General features: G+C 37.3%; 1 protein-coding gene across 1 annotated transcript; it reads left to right on the forward strand.

The window, feature by feature from the left end:
- Positions 16,061-16,785, forward strand: LOC109850258. Its single transcript, XM_020420232.1, has 3 exons — positions 16,061-16,194; positions 16,328-16,459; positions 16,538-16,785. Exons 1-3 carry the CDS (start codon positions 16,086-16,088, stop codon positions 16,627-16,629), a joined length of 333 nt encoding a protein of 110 aa, XP_020275821.1. The 5' UTR covers positions 16,061-16,085; the 3' UTR covers positions 16,630-16,785.

A 17,567-nucleotide genomic window follows, 5' to 3' on the forward strand; every position in this document is an offset into this window, starting at 1 on the left:
GTTTTGTTTAGTGTTTGTTTAAAAAGCTTTTAAGCAATTACGGGTTTGAGTTTGTGAATTCAATTCCACAAGAGCTTGAGGAGATAATCTATTGGAGTTTGAGCAATCAACTATTCTCCCTCCATCTCTTGTCATCTATTGAGAAGTTTTCTAAACTCTTTTCTAGCTTTATATTTATTTGTTTGATTATCATCTTATTAAAGCTAGTTTTATATTGAGTTTAGATTTGATTAATCTCATTATTACACACACCCACTTGAGCTTATTGTATTTACATTCATAATATATTTAGGGTTGTGACAGATAGTAACATTGACTTGAGCCTAATTGAGTTCTCGCCTTTTTTAGAGAACAATCATTTATTGTGCTTAATTTGTAAAGTTTACTTTGTAATACACTTGTACACCAAGAGGAGTGTGTGGTGAGGACGGAGTCGATACCAAGAGGAGTGGCGTCGGTGACCTAGTGAGAGGTAATAATTCCAAGCACTTGAGGGAGTCGATACGTGAAGACCAACACTTGAGGTTGTAGCTTGTGTATGTACATTGTGAGGATTTGTGAGAGTTGTTGGTTGACTTGATAATCGAGTGTGTAGAGTTTTCGGTTAGCTAGAAAACCGAGTGTGTAGAGAAGTTCCGGCTTCCAAACCGGGTTGTGTAGTGGATTCTCCCCGGGAGTAGGGAGCAGAGACGTAGGACGGAAGGTCCGAACTCCGTGATCATTTCCTTGTGTTTGAGTTTGGCATTGACGCATTTTATTACATATTGTTATATCGCCATTGTTGCATGATCATATTGTTTACCCTTGTTTATATTATATATCCTTGCACATATCTTGTAGCATATCATACTTGCTAGGATATATTTATTAGTAAGTTCTAATTGGCATTTAAATCGGATTAGATTAGCATAAACCCTATTCACCCCCCTCTAGGGTTCTTTCATAGCGACCTTATGGTCCAACATACTTGAGGTAGAGATTTTAGGGTAGCGAGATGCATGTAGAGGTGTTCTGGGTGGGTAGTTTCGTTGAACAGCTATTGGGCACGAGTGTTTAATAGTGGCAGAAGTAAGGAGTGATGGGATGGTTGTAGAGGTGCATGTGGTGCAGTGGATCATGGTGGGTTTGTCGGAGTAGTAGTAAAGTGTGTGGCTATTATGGCAGCCCAAATGAACTTGGGGTTAACATTCATCCGTGAGAGGAGGTTGTGAGCAATGGTGACGGTGTGTCAAGGTTGAATTAGTTCTCGAGGCAGCTAAGGGGAAGCACCGAGTTTGCAGCGAAACCTCCTTAGCAGCTTGAGATAGAGGAAGAAGAAAGGGGTTTCTCTAGGGCTAATAATAAGGCACTGATACATGATAAGAATAAAGGTTTTGGAGGAAAAGAGACAATATTATTCATTATTGAAGTGCTTAAATACAATAGCAAGGAAAGAAGATATAGAATCCAAAGCAACGTGGGGCTAAAATAAAGAAAAACAAGGTAGCCTAATGACATTATTTAACAAATATTAAGGTTAACAGCAGAGAGAGAGAGAGAGAGAGAGAGAGAGAGAGAGAGAGAGAGAGATCTCCCACAATCCACGAGATCCGAGAAAAAAGTGACGTGACATGAAGTATTAATTAAGGGTATAATAGAAAAAAAAATCGGTTGAACTATTCTTGAGGTGACAACTTATTTATAGCCTAATTACTTCTCTTCACTTTTAGGATGAAGGCACCCATTGAAAAAGAAAAGGAGATGACAAACTCCGTGATTAAGAAAAAGGCCCTCAAAGCTTTCTTTGTCTTGAGAAAAATTTCCACAACTATGGATTTTTTTCCTTTTTTGGGTGGGTTAGGGTTAGGGGTGTGGAATCAGAAAACCCTCTTACCTATTTTAGTTTGAGTAAATCCCATCTAGTTTGGGTGTGTCTTAAATAACCCCCTAACTTTGAAAATCTAAGAGCACTACGCCCACCCCACCTCCTCACCCTAAACACACACCCACCTAAAAAAACTTCTCTCATTAAATTCTCCTAGTTAATAGTGTCAGGCATAATGTGTCACATAACAAGCACATGATTTAAAGTGACTAAAATACCCTCTCAACGAGAAACACGGAGCTTAGATTTTTTGGAGAATGAAAAGAGAAGAGAGAAAGCGATGACAGACGGGGAACATAGTAATGGCTTAGGGTCATTTTTAACTTGTTGGGAGGTTTATTTTAAATGAAATGAGCTTTTTTCCAAAAAGAATATTTAGGCCAATTCACATTTTGAAGTAACGATGTCAGCAGGTTTTTCTGAGAAAAATGTAAAGCGCCTGAGTGTTTTGTGAGACACCGCATCGTTGAGGGGAATTAAGTCAAAATTTTAAAGTCGAGGGATTATCAACACACCCCAAAAGCGAAGAGGGTTTTCTCGAATTAAAAAAATTGAGGAGGTTTTCTGAGACACGCCCCATAAGTGAGGTTTTTTTTTAAAACCAATCAAAATATAATAATCATGACGATAAGATGCAATAACTGTGAATGTTTCCTATAGTTGTTGAAATATATTTAGTGTTTTGACCACTCCTCTTTTTTGGTGTATTTAAACATCTAAAAAACATAATATATAATTTTCTTTTGAAGTTTTTTGAGTAGAATATATTGAGATAGTGGAGCAAATAAAAAAAATTTGCAAATGAGTACAAAGGAGTTTCTCTTCTCTCTCAAAAATCTTTGGGTGTGATGGTCTCTCAAAATTCAAAATTAAAACCCGAAAGTTCAGAATGCTTCCTAGGGAGCAATGATTGAGACAAAAGCAATTAAAAGAGATAGTAATGGTTTGGGTCATTTTTTAAGAACAAAAACACTTAAAAAAGTGCACTATAAAAGTACTGCTAATTTAGGTATTTTAAAGGTGTATCAATTGAATTTGAAACGCAAACATGAGGAAATTGTAAACTCTCTCCATTTAGACCAACTTTGTAAAAATCATGACCTTAATGAATTCAAAATCTTAAATACAATAGATCACCAGTTATCCAATTGTTTCAGATCCACAGTTTACGTTCAATCTTATCTAATTCTTAGATGAGGACAAAATCATGTACAAAAATATTTTTATATATAATTCAAAATTATTTTATCCATCTAGCATCATTGTTGTTCAAGAAGCAGCAGACAAGATGGAACTAAACATAATAAATATAAGTCATTCTGCTAATCCATACAAAAACCAGAACAAATTCAAATAAATTGTGATTAACGTTTTGACACCCGTGATAATCACAGCCATCATACGACTAGAAATGGGCACGTTCAAGGAAACAGCAACGGATTAGAATGTCAAAATGAAATAAATGGTTTTCCAAATACAACCGCCTACTATATTATATCTCCCTCCCTCTAATAACTCTCAACAGCAGGAAAAAAAAAAATTTAGATAACAGAGGCCACCATAACAATGTTTATACATAAAACCAGAGCCGAGCCAGCCGGCAGAGAACACGACAGTAAGCTTAGATAGCCAACACGGTAACAGCTAAGAAAAGCCCAGTGATCAGCCCACCAACGGTCTTGCTATTAATAGTTGCTGCTCCGCTCTGCTTTTAAAAAAATAAAATAAAAATAGAAGTGAACATCAGCTTCAAGTATTTCAAGTTCAAAGAACAAAAAATTCGGCAGCATATGAAGCAGAAACACTAATTTTGAATCCCGTTGCAATAAAGTGAATACCTGAATACATTAACAGAATCTCTCCCTACAGTTATATCACATCTAACTTACTCCATGTATTTACTTAAAATAAAACGAAGGGTAAAAACGTCTCCCAACATCTGAAGCGGATGATGGTAGGCATCAATTACTGTGATGAAAAGTTAGTTTGTTCCTGCATATTCAACTTCTGACCGACACGTGTCCATGAGGCCAAAGCCATATTATAGCCGCTCGGACTCGACGGCCGAGATTTTCCAAGTAAGCAACGGCAGCCCGCGCGGCATCTCGAGGAGCCAGACACGGATCACAGGCACGTGCTACTATTTTATCCCTAAACATTATTACTTCCTATTTTTACCCCTAGTTTTAACTTTTAGGTTGGATAAGTTAATAACTACTGGTACGACGACTGATAATTAACATTGGTTATGGTCAGCGATCCGTCCTTAATCCTATCGGATTTTACATTCAGATTGAAACTATGACACAGAACTTCCATGCGGTGAAAAGTTAAGAAGGGCGCATTATATGAAGGCCGTCAAGGATTTCTATGCCTAGCGCCCCGCTGATAAACATCGCAGACCGCTCACCGCATCGGAAAGCGGAGATTTGACATTAAGGAACCGTCCTATCAAGCGCACGATAGACCAACAGCATACACATCACTATGATACACCGCGAATCGGGGCGCAGACCTCGAGACCGTTAACGTCTAACCAGATCCACCGTTCAAAGCCAGATCTCATCCAGAGCAAGTTAGCAACAGAAACCACCACACGAGAAAGCAAAGAAAACGACCAAAAAAGTCAAGAGACGTACCGTATCATCCAAGGAAGCCATTCCACTGGTCGCGAGAGGCAGCGCTCACATCCCGACGGAACCATAGCGGGCCGTCGCCGCCGTGCTCAATCGCGGAGCAGAGCATCGGCCTCACTTCGCCTTTCCTGGGGGCAGACGCTGGAGCCCTCAGTCGTCGCATCGGGGGTGAACTCACCGGAGCAACGACCGTCGAGTCGGGAACGGATAGGAGACAATGCGGGAGGGAATGCTCATTGGACGCGGGGCGGGTAGCGCGGGGCGTGCGGAGCAGAAGTGTGGCGGAGCGGATGAGCGTGAGCGGGAGTCGCAGGGGACTTTCACAAGGCGGCCGAGGTGGCGGAGCGTGCCTTAGCGGCTGAGGCGTAGTTACCGCTGGCGTTGGAGGAACGGAGGACCGGGCGGTGGCAGGCGGTTGTTGTCACCGGAGTCAGCGGCCGGTTAACGCTAACCGGGGCAGGGGTGTGTGGACTTCCATCGGCGAGGCGGCGGGGACTGGGCCCCGGCGAGAGGAGGGACGGCAAAAGTAGAGCGGAAAGCAAAGAGCGGTGCGCTGATCCATTATCGCTTTCTCTTGTTTTCTTCTTCTTTTTTTTCTTCCCCTTGAGAGAGAGAGAGAGAGAGAGCGTGTGGAGTGAGGGATGAGAGAGAGAGAGAGGGGGGAGTGAGTTTAAATAGTGAGTGCGGTTGTTAGAAAGAGCAACGGAACAAAAGAAGGGAAAGCAAGGAGACGAAGGAACACAGACTGGCAAATAGGAGCGTGGGGACCACTTGCATGTGAGGGTTTACAAGAGGCCAGATCGGCGGATTTTATTGGTGGGTGCATGTTTTAAGCCGCTCGCTGTTTTTAGGCATCAGATGTTGGGAGTAGGCGGTGGAGGCTGCGTTTGGTGCCGTTAGGATACGTGCCTTCTAAAGGATAGGGTGGATAGGGGTTATCTCGTCATCTCTACATCATTTCAATATTCCGGGTACTCTTCCAGCGGTAAAATTTCACCCCAAGTTTTTACTCTGCCAAATGTATGTATTGATAAATATAATTCCACGTAAAAAAACTTAAATTTTAGGTTTTATAATATTTTTAAAAAAAAATAGATTGTTTGGGTTAGGTTCAGACGTAAAACATGGTTCGAAACCAATGTAAACATTTTTCTTGTGTTTGATTAGTAATACGAAAAGAGAACTTTTTTGTTGGTTAGATATTTTTTTTATTATTTTTTGTGGTTGATATTGAAGTGTGTAGAAAAAAAGTGTATATAGTCATCATGGTAAGACAAATTTATTTGTGATCGTTATGGAAAGTAATCTTACCAAAATAAAAGTGCAAATATAACATGAAAAACCAGTAAATAACCGAATTCATCATAAATATTTGATTGACATAAAAAATTATATGAAACATGTAATAACATGATTATCGTAACCGTTATGAGCTAGGTATCTGATTTGACATGAAAAATACCTGTTTGACATGAAAAAATCACACGCAACCTGTTTGACATGTAAAAATCACATGAAATCTGTAATAACATAATTATTCATAATTTTATGAAATATGTGCCTGAATTATAAATATTTCTTATGAGACCTGTAAAAACCTATAAACAACCTGATTAGTCATAAATATCTATATGACATGAAAAATTGTATCAAACCTGGAAACACCAAACATGTAGATAATTGAGACTATATTACAAAAAGCAAAAGCAGTTAGGTTATAAAACCATGAGTGCTTCAAAATCATGGGCAAAACCAGTAACAAATTTACTGATCCAAATAAATACTGTCAGATTTAACATCCAATCACCAAGTAAACGTACCAGTCCATATATATTTATAAAACACAATGTTTGCATACCAAATGCTAACCAAGAAAAAAAAATATGAGTAAGAAAAGTAAAGATATTGGTGAATATTTATCTGCATCATCATCAAAGATAAACATATTTAAAAATTTTATGATAAAAAATAGAGTTGTTTATTTTAATGTCAGTTTACTATATTTTTTATCAGCGTGGAAGGATTACTAAACCTAAACAAACATTTGAAGAATGGATTGTCTATACAGATGTAGATCAAAAGAAAGATGAGATGTGGGATATCATGAAATTAGTAGAAATTATGCTAAGAGTTAATGCTATAAAAGTTATTGACCGAAACAAAAATTGCAAGTGTCCTTACTACAAAGATATATCCAACATGAACTGTAACAAAAACCAACTCCTAACACACGCACATGAAGTTGGTTACAATGAAACTATTGTCAATCTGAGTAAGGATTGTATTGGAGAGCATTGTGGATTAGAAATCTATTTACAATCGCTAAAATAAAAGCAATTAGTAGTACACAACACATCTTAGACAGATTATCCTAGACGGAAAAACATCCGCCTAGGATGAAAGCATAATAGACGGGAAACATTTTGTCTAGCATAATCCGTCTAGGATGAAACATCCAAGATGGAAAACCATCTACACAACTCTTTATAGATGGAATGTGTAATACAAATTTTTTTCTCGTGGGTCCTACCATCGTAGATGACATTTTCCGTCTAGGATATATCCTGTAATACAAATTCCATCTAGGATGGTAGGACCCACGAGATAAAAAACTCAAAAAATTTGGTTTCAGGTCTGAATTTTTCAAAAACTCAAAAACCCTAGCTCCGCCTCTCAAAATCATAGCTTTGCCGCTCATATTGCGCCCATGGCTACCGCTGCATCGTGCCTCATTACGGCCGCTACAGCCCCCCAACCCCCCCTCCCCCCCCCCGTCTTGTTGGGCCGGTTGTGCTTGTCCTTGTCGCCCGTTGTGCTGCGTCGATCGACGGGCTGCACATAACCGCTACTTTCTCCCGCCCATCGCACCCGTGCCGCTTTGCCGCTACGCCACTGTATTCCACGCCCGCACTCCGCCGCTGGCAATTCCACCTCCGCTACTAACCACTGTGATGGACCCAATCTCATCTAAAACATCCAGAACAAAAAATTTGAGGTAAAATTTTAGATCTTTAGTTGTGGTATTCTCTTGTATTTTTATTTTTATGAAAATTTATATTTAATCACATCTCTTTTTTAAAATGCAGATCTATCGGGGATGACGTTGCTACGCAAAAATCGCCAACCCACCCAATATCATCCTCTCCCTCATTTAAGGTGTGCTTCATAATAAATATTAATTTTTTAAATAATTTCTACAGTTTATTATTCAATTATATTTGTGTTACTTACCCTTATCAAGTTGCATTTTTCCCTTCATAACAATGATTTTTGAAACCCTAATTTAAACCATAATAACATTAATTGAACTACATTTAGCCCTAATAATCCTAGCCCTAATTGAACAAATTTTAGAAATTAACCGTAAGTGGAAGCCCTAATTGATAATGTTTGATTCGTCGAACAATTAATTTTTTTGAAAATAGTGTGATATATAACACAATAATGTGTTATATATATATCTAATTTAGGTGAATAAAAAATAAATAATGTTATCTTAGACCTCGTTCAATAATTATTGTTATTTCTTTGGACTCTTAACATAAGATAGATGACTCTGTTTGGATATGAAATTAAGTCTTCCATCTAAAAAGGGAACGTTTATCTTATGCTATAAGTAGAAAAAAATGTCATTAATTATTGGATCTGTCCTTCTTGGATGTGTTAGGAATATAGTAGTGCATAAATCAAACTTTATATGCTTTGTATGTTTTTTTCTTGAAAATTTCTACAGCACATACGCGTTGTTCTCCATGTACAATAAGTGTGTGTTGTTCTGCATTTTAGACTATTTCCAATACATATAATAACATTCACATACTATACAAGGAGAACAATGGGTAGACGCTGCTAAAATATTCAAGAACTAAAAATATACAAAGTATTTGAAGTTGGATGTAAGCAACAGCCAAATGCGAAAGACTTATAAAAAAAGGGCGAGTAGGGGTGGGCTGGGTTTTCGTTGCTACTATATTCTTAATGGGATAGAAGCTTTCCTATGACAGTTGCTAGAGGGTGTTAATTAGTCTCCATACCTTAATTCCTTTTCAAAACTACCTCAATTAGCCCAACTTAAATGCTATATTGTATTTAAGTGCTCCTACTATAATTAAATGTGATGCTTATCATAAAATTTCACCCCAAAAAGACATTGGTAAGAATTCAAGTATGTAATCATTAAATTCAAATATCCATCTAATAGTTCAAAAATGCAATTTAGCATACTCCAAATTAATTTTTTTAACTTAAGCTTGAGGGAACTAAACCAATAAATGCACTACTCTTTAACCAAGATAGAGTCCTCTCCCCTAAATTTTTAGATTTTCTTACTCCAAGACATTTTCATTAATTGCAAATATTATGCAGGGAGCCTAGGTGAGACAAGGTAAACTTTAAGAGTATTGTGAGACATCTACATAGTTAGGGAGTTGGGTAGGGATGGGGTGGGTTGGGGGGCGGGGGGGTATGCGACATGCAACACCCAAAGTTTATGTGACGCCCTGGGTTCACACAAGGCTGCAGTCCAAGGTGAAACCAAGAATGTCAAACCTGCTATGCACCACACCGTGCAATAACATGTTTCACCATCACAATTAACATCTATCTAGTAGAATCAACAAACTAGTTGTAGGTACAAAACAGGTAAGAGATAATACAAGGAATACTGATGAAATGATAATAGTCACATAAATATCTCATCATCCAACAATACAGAAATACATAGTCAAGAATCTGAGTAGATAATACTGAAATACTCAACAAGTCTCAAATACAAAATATCACGATAAGGAGGATAAAAGGCTCACAGCCTTTACAACTTCTAGAATAATACCGCTCAATGTCTAACCTCACTACAGGTGGAGCCCAAGAAAATAATACATAGCTAGAAAAGTAAAACTGAACACAATGTGGGCCGCTATCAACCTGTGGCTCTCCGTGCTCCTGGCTCCGTGACCTGAAAGGGGGAGGGACAACGAGCGTCAAAAGCGCTAGCGAGTAACATCACAACCACCCCAGGGAAAAGGGCCTCGTTGTATAAGAAAATACAGATAAATATATAATATAACTCTAAAATCATTGATCCTACTAAAGAGGTTTTAGTATTTAGAAATTTACAACACGAGCATCAGGTACGTCGAGGCGAAATAATCCAAACAAGGAAACCCTCATGTATATACTTGTATCTCAAATTGCAAATCTCTAAACACCAAACCGAGGTTCTAGTAAACAAAACAAGAAATCAAGAAATACAGCTAATCTCAGAGCAAATACAGTGCCATACAATAGCTAACATGACATCACTGTTATTACTTACATGAATATCATATCGATGATTTACATAAGTGTTATGACATAAACTCACATGAGACATGTCAAAAACGATTAAGTGTCCAAAACATAGACTATATAGATTAAACGTCGCAACTCCAGGACTGAATATAACGTTGTCCAACGCATGACTCGATGTGACCGTTGTCCAACGCATGGACCGGATGTGACCGTTGTCCACGCATGACCGGTGATAATAGTATATCCAGCACGAGGATTAAAATAGCTATGCATGTCCAACACGAGACGTAAGAGTAATCTTGTCCAACACAGGACTGTGGATTTTAGTCCAACACTGGACGCTGTGAAATGGTGAAAATATCACTGGGATACATAGTGAAATCTACTCTATCAATTCACAGTCAAAACAGTGTATATATCCCTAATTGGTACTCTCAGGTCTTCTATCATCCTGGGTACTTAGTAAGACCAAATATCAATGTCAGATAGTCCAGAAATCACTCGAACCTGAACAAATATTCAAAATAATACAACAGGAAAATCGCAACAGAGGGTGCGGCGTCGAGTCGCACCGGTCGACCCACTCTGATATGCGAGCTGCGGTCGCCGAAAACGTCGGCGGTCGAGCCGCGAATAATTGGCGCGGTCGACCGAAGAACGCGCGGTCGACCAAAAATTCGGCGGTCGATCCGAAGCCTTAAAACAGCTCAGCGGTCGACGCGCCAAGCGGACAGAAACCCAAATCTGGGTTTCTGTCAGCTCAAAACCTGGAACAAAAATTTGTTATTCTACGCTAACAATGGTTTTAATGATTCAAAGGAAAAATACTGAAGATAAACGACGAATCCAAAGTCTGGGAAATACCTTTTCATTGTTTTAAATCCATAAGAAACAAACCAAAAAAAAAAACGTTCTAAATGACTGTAAAAATGATATAACTCTTGTTTAGGAAATTTTCAAATCTACATCTTAAATAAAGAGAGCATCTGTGAGATTTTATAAATTGAAACGTTTGAGACTTAGAATCCATATTATAAAGAATCCATCTTTATACAAAAATACGTTTTTTGGCTCAACAAAACTCATGAAAATCCAAAAGAAAATCATATAGAACAGGGGTGAGGGATTGGACGAGATGATACTCGCCTTTGGTGAGCAACAGATCAACGGATCGCTGAAACTGAAGGAGAACGCTTTCCTTCGCTGGATCTCACTAAGAGCTGCTGCAAATCCTCAAGAGCTGCTCCCAAATCACCAATAGAGAAGATTAGGGTTTAAGGGAAGAGAGAGGGGGCTAGGGTTTTGATTTCAGAACTCCCAGAGGCTCTCTCTCGTGAACAGTAGCATATATATCCACTCACAACCCGACCCGAAACCCAAAAGACCCGAAACAGAACCGCAAAGAAAACAAGACCTGAAACTCTCTGTACGCTGATCGGTCGACCGCACCGGTCGACCGCCACGGTCGACCGCTCAGCACAAAAATGCCTTCTGTAGGCATTTCACCTGCTGGCCATATACCACTCGATTTCTCTCACTTGTAAACACCTGCTGGGTTCCCAAACACTGATAAACATATATATCTTATATTTATATGGTTATTCATCACAGAAGAAAGGTTTATTACTATTTATTCACACAAATTCATTATAAAATTTCGGGGTTTTACAGTTTAAGAGGATTTTGTAAAATTAACCCTAACAAAGAAGATACTGAATTTTACGTATTCATCATGTTTAAGGATGATGTGTGTATGTATGTATATTGTTTGGAATAGTTTAAAATTTATTTGTATATTATCTATTACTAATTAGAGTTTCTAATTATATATGACCTATGGATGAGGAAAATTCCCGATAAGTCATGGATAGATATTCCTAGGATTGAACAGTATCGTGATCGACGTCATAAGGATGAATGTGAAGCTTTCATGAAGTATTCCGAAATTAACCCAAATAATTTAAGTAGTGGTGCAATGTACTGCTCCTGTTGTAGGTGTAAGAATATAAAGTTGGAAAATAGAGAGGAAATACAAAGTCACTTAACAAACTCTGGGTTTATGAGGAATATAAATACTGGTCCTATCATGAAGAAGGTTGTATTGAAGATGAAGTATTGGATGTGCATGTCGATATGACCCATGGTTTCTAGATTGATGATACAGAAAATTTACAAACTGATATTGGACCCGACAATACCGAATATGATATTAACAATGATAGTGAAGATGGTAGAATAGATGATGTCCAAGACGCAACTGAGATCAAAGATGTTGATGAACCAGAAGGTTTTGAAGATGCTCATATTTCTGAGGACTTAGATTGGATAATGAAGCTATTAGAGGATAGTGAAAATGATCTGTATGAGGGTTGCATTGAGTACTCTAGATTTTTATTTATGTTGGAACTCTTGCATATTAAGAGCCTTAGTAGAATGACAAATGCTTATTTTAAAATGCTTCTTAATTTGTTGTGGAAGTTAGTTCCAGGAGGAGAGCACAGCATTCCTAAAATAACTTATGCGGTGAAGCAAATAGTTTCTAATTTGGATCTCGATTACAATAAGATTGATGTGCATCCCAATGATTGTAGTCTTTACTACAAGGATAACAAAGACCTTTAGCAATGTCCAACATGTGGAGTATCTCGATGGAAACAACACACCTGCTCTTCAACAAGGCGGACAACAGAGTCAATGGAGATGTAGAGTAAGATTCTAGCTAAGGTGCTTTGTCATTTTTTTATTAGTTTCTAGATTACAATGGCTGTATATGAACAAAGACTCTGCTAAGAACATGTGGCAGCACAAAGAATGTCATATAGAAGATAGTAGACTGAGACATCCTGCTGATGCAAAGGCTTGGAAGCATATTAATAAAACTTTTCCAATTTCACTCATTAATGCAGAAATGTCAGACTTGGGCTATCTAGCGACATGTTCAATCCGTTCGGGGTTATGAGTTTAGGTTGGTCTACATGGTCAGTTGTCTTAATGCCATATAATTTACAGCCCTTGCTTTGTATCAAACAACCTTATATGATAAACTCATTGCTGATACCTGGTAAGCATGCACCAGATAATGATATTTATGTCTATTTAGAGCCCCTAATTGATAGGCTAAAACAGTTATGGTCGGAGGGTATGTCGATCTATGATGCCCATGCTAAAGAGTCATTTAGACTTCACGCTATTCTAATGTGGACAATTAATGCTTTTTTAGCTTATGCTACTCTATCCGGTTGGTCTACAAAAGATAAGTTTGCTTGCCCATAAGTTTGCTTATCTAGTATGTGATCCAGAATTTGAACGCCTTCACTTACCATATAGCCAAAAGTGTTGTTATTGGTTACAGGCAGGAAGTATGGTTGCCCTTCGGCCATCAAATACAGAAAATTGACCAATAAGTTTGATGTCACCTTTGAGACTAGGAATAAACCACGTCAATTGACTGGAACTGATATTGTAAAGTTACTTGAGGATCTTACAAAAAATAAGATTTGGAAAGAACCGATATTATAAGGACGACTCACTCAAAGTTAGAGACTCGGGCAAAAAGAAAAAGACACTGAAGAGGAAGAGAGCAATCTAGCGGGTATTGTTGACAATGGAGTCGATAAATTACCTAAAGGATGGAGTAAATTTAGTATCTTATTCCAGCTACCATATTGACAGAAGCTTAAAATCAGACATAACTTGGATGTCATACATATTGAGAAAAATATTTATGACAACATAGTCTCAACTATCCACCAAGATCCTAATAAGTCAAAGAACGACCGAAGGGCTCGTCAAGACTTGGCTGCACTAAATATCCGGGAATATTTGCAAGCACTGGATGTTTGACTTAAGAAAAAACATAATCTTTCCTCTCATGTTACGATGTCGATAGACTAGATGAAAGAGATTTTGTGAGGTCCTCAAATCAGCAAAGTCACCGGATGAGTATTTTGCTAATATATCAAATAATGTTCAAGTGCAAGAGAGGAAACTCTTAGGCTTGAAGACTCATGACGATCACATTCTTCTTTATCAATTGCTCCTAGTTGCATTGTGTAATAATATGGAGAAAGAAGCATAAAAAATTATTATAGAGTGCTACGGATTCTTCATAAAATTATGCTCTAAAGTTATAGATGTACATGAATTAAAAGAACTTGAAGCAGAAGTGTCATTAATTTTATGCAATCTGGAAGTAATATTTCCTCCTTCCTCTTTCACGGTCATGGTCCATGTTACTCAACATCTAGCAAGAGAGGCTATAATTGCATGTCCTGTATCGTATCGTTGGATGTACCCAATTGAGAGGTTATGGACTTTACCCAGTCCGTTAATTTTATATGCAATGTATACATGTTTAATTTGTCCTAGCCAAAGTTTTTCTTACTTTAGATATTTGAGTTGATAAAGTTTTTCCTATTGTAGATATTTGGGGTTTATGAAGCGCCTAGTTCGCAACTGAGCACATCTGGAGGGTTCTATGGCTGAAGGTTACATGACCAACAAATGTCATGTATTTGCATCACGTTACATGCGCAATCGTGTAACAGCTGATCAGACCCCAACTAAGGAGAAGAAGCTCGCCAAATATGCAAGATCTGACTTAGAGCAGGTTCATGCATATGTATTGAATAATCCTAATTTTTTTTAGTGATTATAGAAGGTAATATATAATAATTTAAGAATAGGAACAACTGTGAGTCATTTACTTTTAATTTACCAATACAATCTCGTTTGTTGTATAAATAGGTGACATGTGGAGAAGCTTAAGACTGAAATATCAGCCAGTAATGCAACACATGATATTCAGAAAAAACTTATCAAAGATTTCCCCGATTAGTTCAGAACTGATGTAAGTAGCGTAACATTAATAATACATTTTTTAATTTTCAATTTTTTGGCAAACTTGAAGTAAATTATTCTCAATCTCAATTGATGTTGGGTTTACGCTGATAAATACCTTCTCGATGGTACCTTAATATCTAAAGAAATTTTAGTTTGCACACAACGTCCTTACTTTGAAGTGAGACGATACAATGAACACATCATTAATGAGTATAAGTTTAAAACAGTGGCGACCGATGATAAGAGGGTAACACAGAATAATGGGGTCATCGGTTGTTTTGCTTAGGAATGTTTTTCTAGCAGAAGAGCTCAGAACCCAGTTGAAGCTGATATATTATATTATGGCCATTTAGAAGATATTATAAAGATAATTTACGGATATGGTAAATAAACTCAGTGCAGTTACATCATGTTTAAGGTTCGATGGAGTCCTACCAAATGACGCAAGGATCATTATAGGTTTACACTTATCAATCTCGACAAAGAAATATATCTAGATGAGAAGTTCATATTCGTAGAATAGACGGACCATTGCTTTTATGTGAAAGACCCAAAGGTTGCCACCGATTGGGTCGTGTTATATAAGGAGCCAAGATCTATTGTCCTTTCTAATAATAACAATGATATTGATGAGGACAATTAACCAATTGGTTCATCTGATGATATTTGGTAAAACTTCTCCTACCCTCAGAATGTCATGCTTAATATGATAACCAATTGGTTCATCTGATGATATTTGGTAAAACTTCTCCTACCCTCAGAATGTCATGCTTAATATGATTGATTCAGAGATTCAGTGATGATATTTGGTAAAACTTCTCCTACCCTCAGAATGTCATGCTTAATATGATTGATTCAGAGATTCAGTCTAACATCCTAATTTTGATCACAGATAGAGACTCCAGATCAGATGTGCAAATAAAGTCAACAACTACTAGACGAAAGTAAACAATGTTAAATATAGTCAGAACAATACAAACACGATCTCGTGCAAAACATAAAGAGTAAGTTGTAGAAGGTACATGAGCTAAACGTCGATTTAGTCATACAAAATTTTATTTAAATATTTAATTACAATAAGACATTAATCTTGTTAGCACGTACATATTTCTTGTTTTGCTTCTCATAATTTAATTTTACAAATGAAGAATTTGAGGTTCTTTGATCGATTGCGTGATCGATCACGGTCTACCACCCCAAAATCTGGGCGTCTTCAGGAGGCACACCTAGCATCGCCTCGTCATGTAGGTATGAATTATGCATTATCTTTGGACAACTCAAAATAGACATTCTTGATGTGTTTGTGCTAATTATTTTCTTTATATGTGTAGATGATATTTTATTATCATGTTGTCTTCAGGACACATCCCTAGCAGAATCGCCTCATAAAGATATTAATAATTCAGTATTTGCATTGATAATCCAATTATATTTAAATTAGAACTTTATTATTTATGATATTGTTTGTATCAATTATTTTTATTTTCATAGATGACATTCTATGCACGTATTATGCATCACTCGGACCCACTGATACACAGTCAGCACCATCTCCCTCTACAGGTAGTGGGTAGTAATAATTCAATTTTTATAGAATCTTTTTATAATGATACTTCAAATTTCTTACCTCAATTATCTTTTTTAAATTTCTTACCTCAATTATCTCCTAACATTAGCTATCTACCATTGCCTCCAGCCTCGATGATATCAAAATCTAATGCCATGAAGAATCATCCACTTGCATTAAAAAGGCTAGATGACCTGAAGCCTATGATGCAAGTTGGAAAAGATGTTGCAATCGCCGAGAAGAATAGACAAGTGGAGAGAGGTAAATATAATAATTTCCTTCTATCATATCTAAAATTTACACTTAACTTCTGTACTAAACATATTGCTAGCATTGTAGGTGTGAAGCGTGATCCTAATGGTCAGGGTGGACGGGGTGCAAGCAAGCCTAATTCAAAACAAGCACCAAAAGGCTTTCGAACTATTCTTTAGTGGGACGATAATTTGATGATCGGACAATGGGTCTTCTAAAAAGTTTATTTCTCTCCCTAATGACACTTAAGGGATGTTTTATTACTGAAGGGAGGATAGAGCAAAATGGGAAAAGACTAACATTTAAGTGTTTTTTACTAGTGTCTATTATTAATTTTCTTATGTCAGTGCTGTATGTGCTTACACATAACACATGCTCCATGAAAGTTTCTGTATGTCCACAGAATACTTATTACCCTTTTTGTCAATGCTCTATGTGCTTACACATAACACCTGCATTCTTAATAATGTGACTTAATATTGCTCCGTGTGCTTACACGTAACACATGAATTCTTAACTAAGGCTGTGTGACTTTCATGGTCAACTCCAGTCCACAGGCTAAGTTCACAAAAAAGGAAAAAAAATAGGATGATTAAGGTGTCCTCTTAGCACGTGTTTTAATGACACTTTGTAATTTGCACTTCATCCATCCTCAAATATCAGTGCTGTGTAATTTCTTGTATAAGCATATAACAAGGTTGGGAAGTGTGCAAAAAGCCTATACATATCTTATATCTATACATAAAGGTTAAGTCCGTGCTCAAACAGTAGCGACACAAGCTGAAAAGCTCAACATATGATAAATGTACAGCAAATTGGCAGAGGTTTTTAAATGTCGATGATACGGTGGACCTTGATCATTTCACAGCTCTTCTTTTCTATTGGGACACCGAATCAGCACAAGTATTTTTTATTTTAATTTTGCTTACTAACAAAGATTATAGATTCATTTCATCTTTAGTAATAAACTACTTTTGTAGAATAAATCTAAGAAGGGATCGGCGAATCGACATAGCAAGCGCAAGCTTGACCACCACTTAGGATCAACATTGTTTGCAAATCTTGAGTGTGGTTATTGTCGAGACACGGTATGTTATTTAAAGTTTTGTATTTGCAT

This window comes from Asparagus officinalis, chromosome 7, assembly GCF_001876935.1.
Source record: "Asparagus officinalis chromosome 7, Aspof.V1, whole genome shotgun sequence".
NCBI classification, from domain to species: domain Eukaryota; kingdom Viridiplantae; phylum Streptophyta; class Magnoliopsida; order Asparagales; family Asparagaceae; genus Asparagus; species Asparagus officinalis.

What these genes read in the sequence shown, in the direction of transcription:
- LOC109850258 (XM_020420232.1), top strand. Translation starts at nt 16,086, where the DNA reads ATGATATTGTTTGTATCAATTATTTTTATTTTCATAGATGACATTCTA. An exon ending in AGCACCATCTCCCTCTACAG is followed by an intron (nt 16,195 to 16,327) that starts GTAGTGGGTAGT and finishes CATTGCCTCCAG; the next exon opens with CCTCGATGATATCAAAATCT. An exon ending in GAATAGACAAGTGGAGAGAG is followed by an intron (nt 16,460 to 16,537) that starts GTAAATATAATA and finishes CTAGCATTGTAG; the next exon opens with GTGTGAAGCGTGATCCTAAT.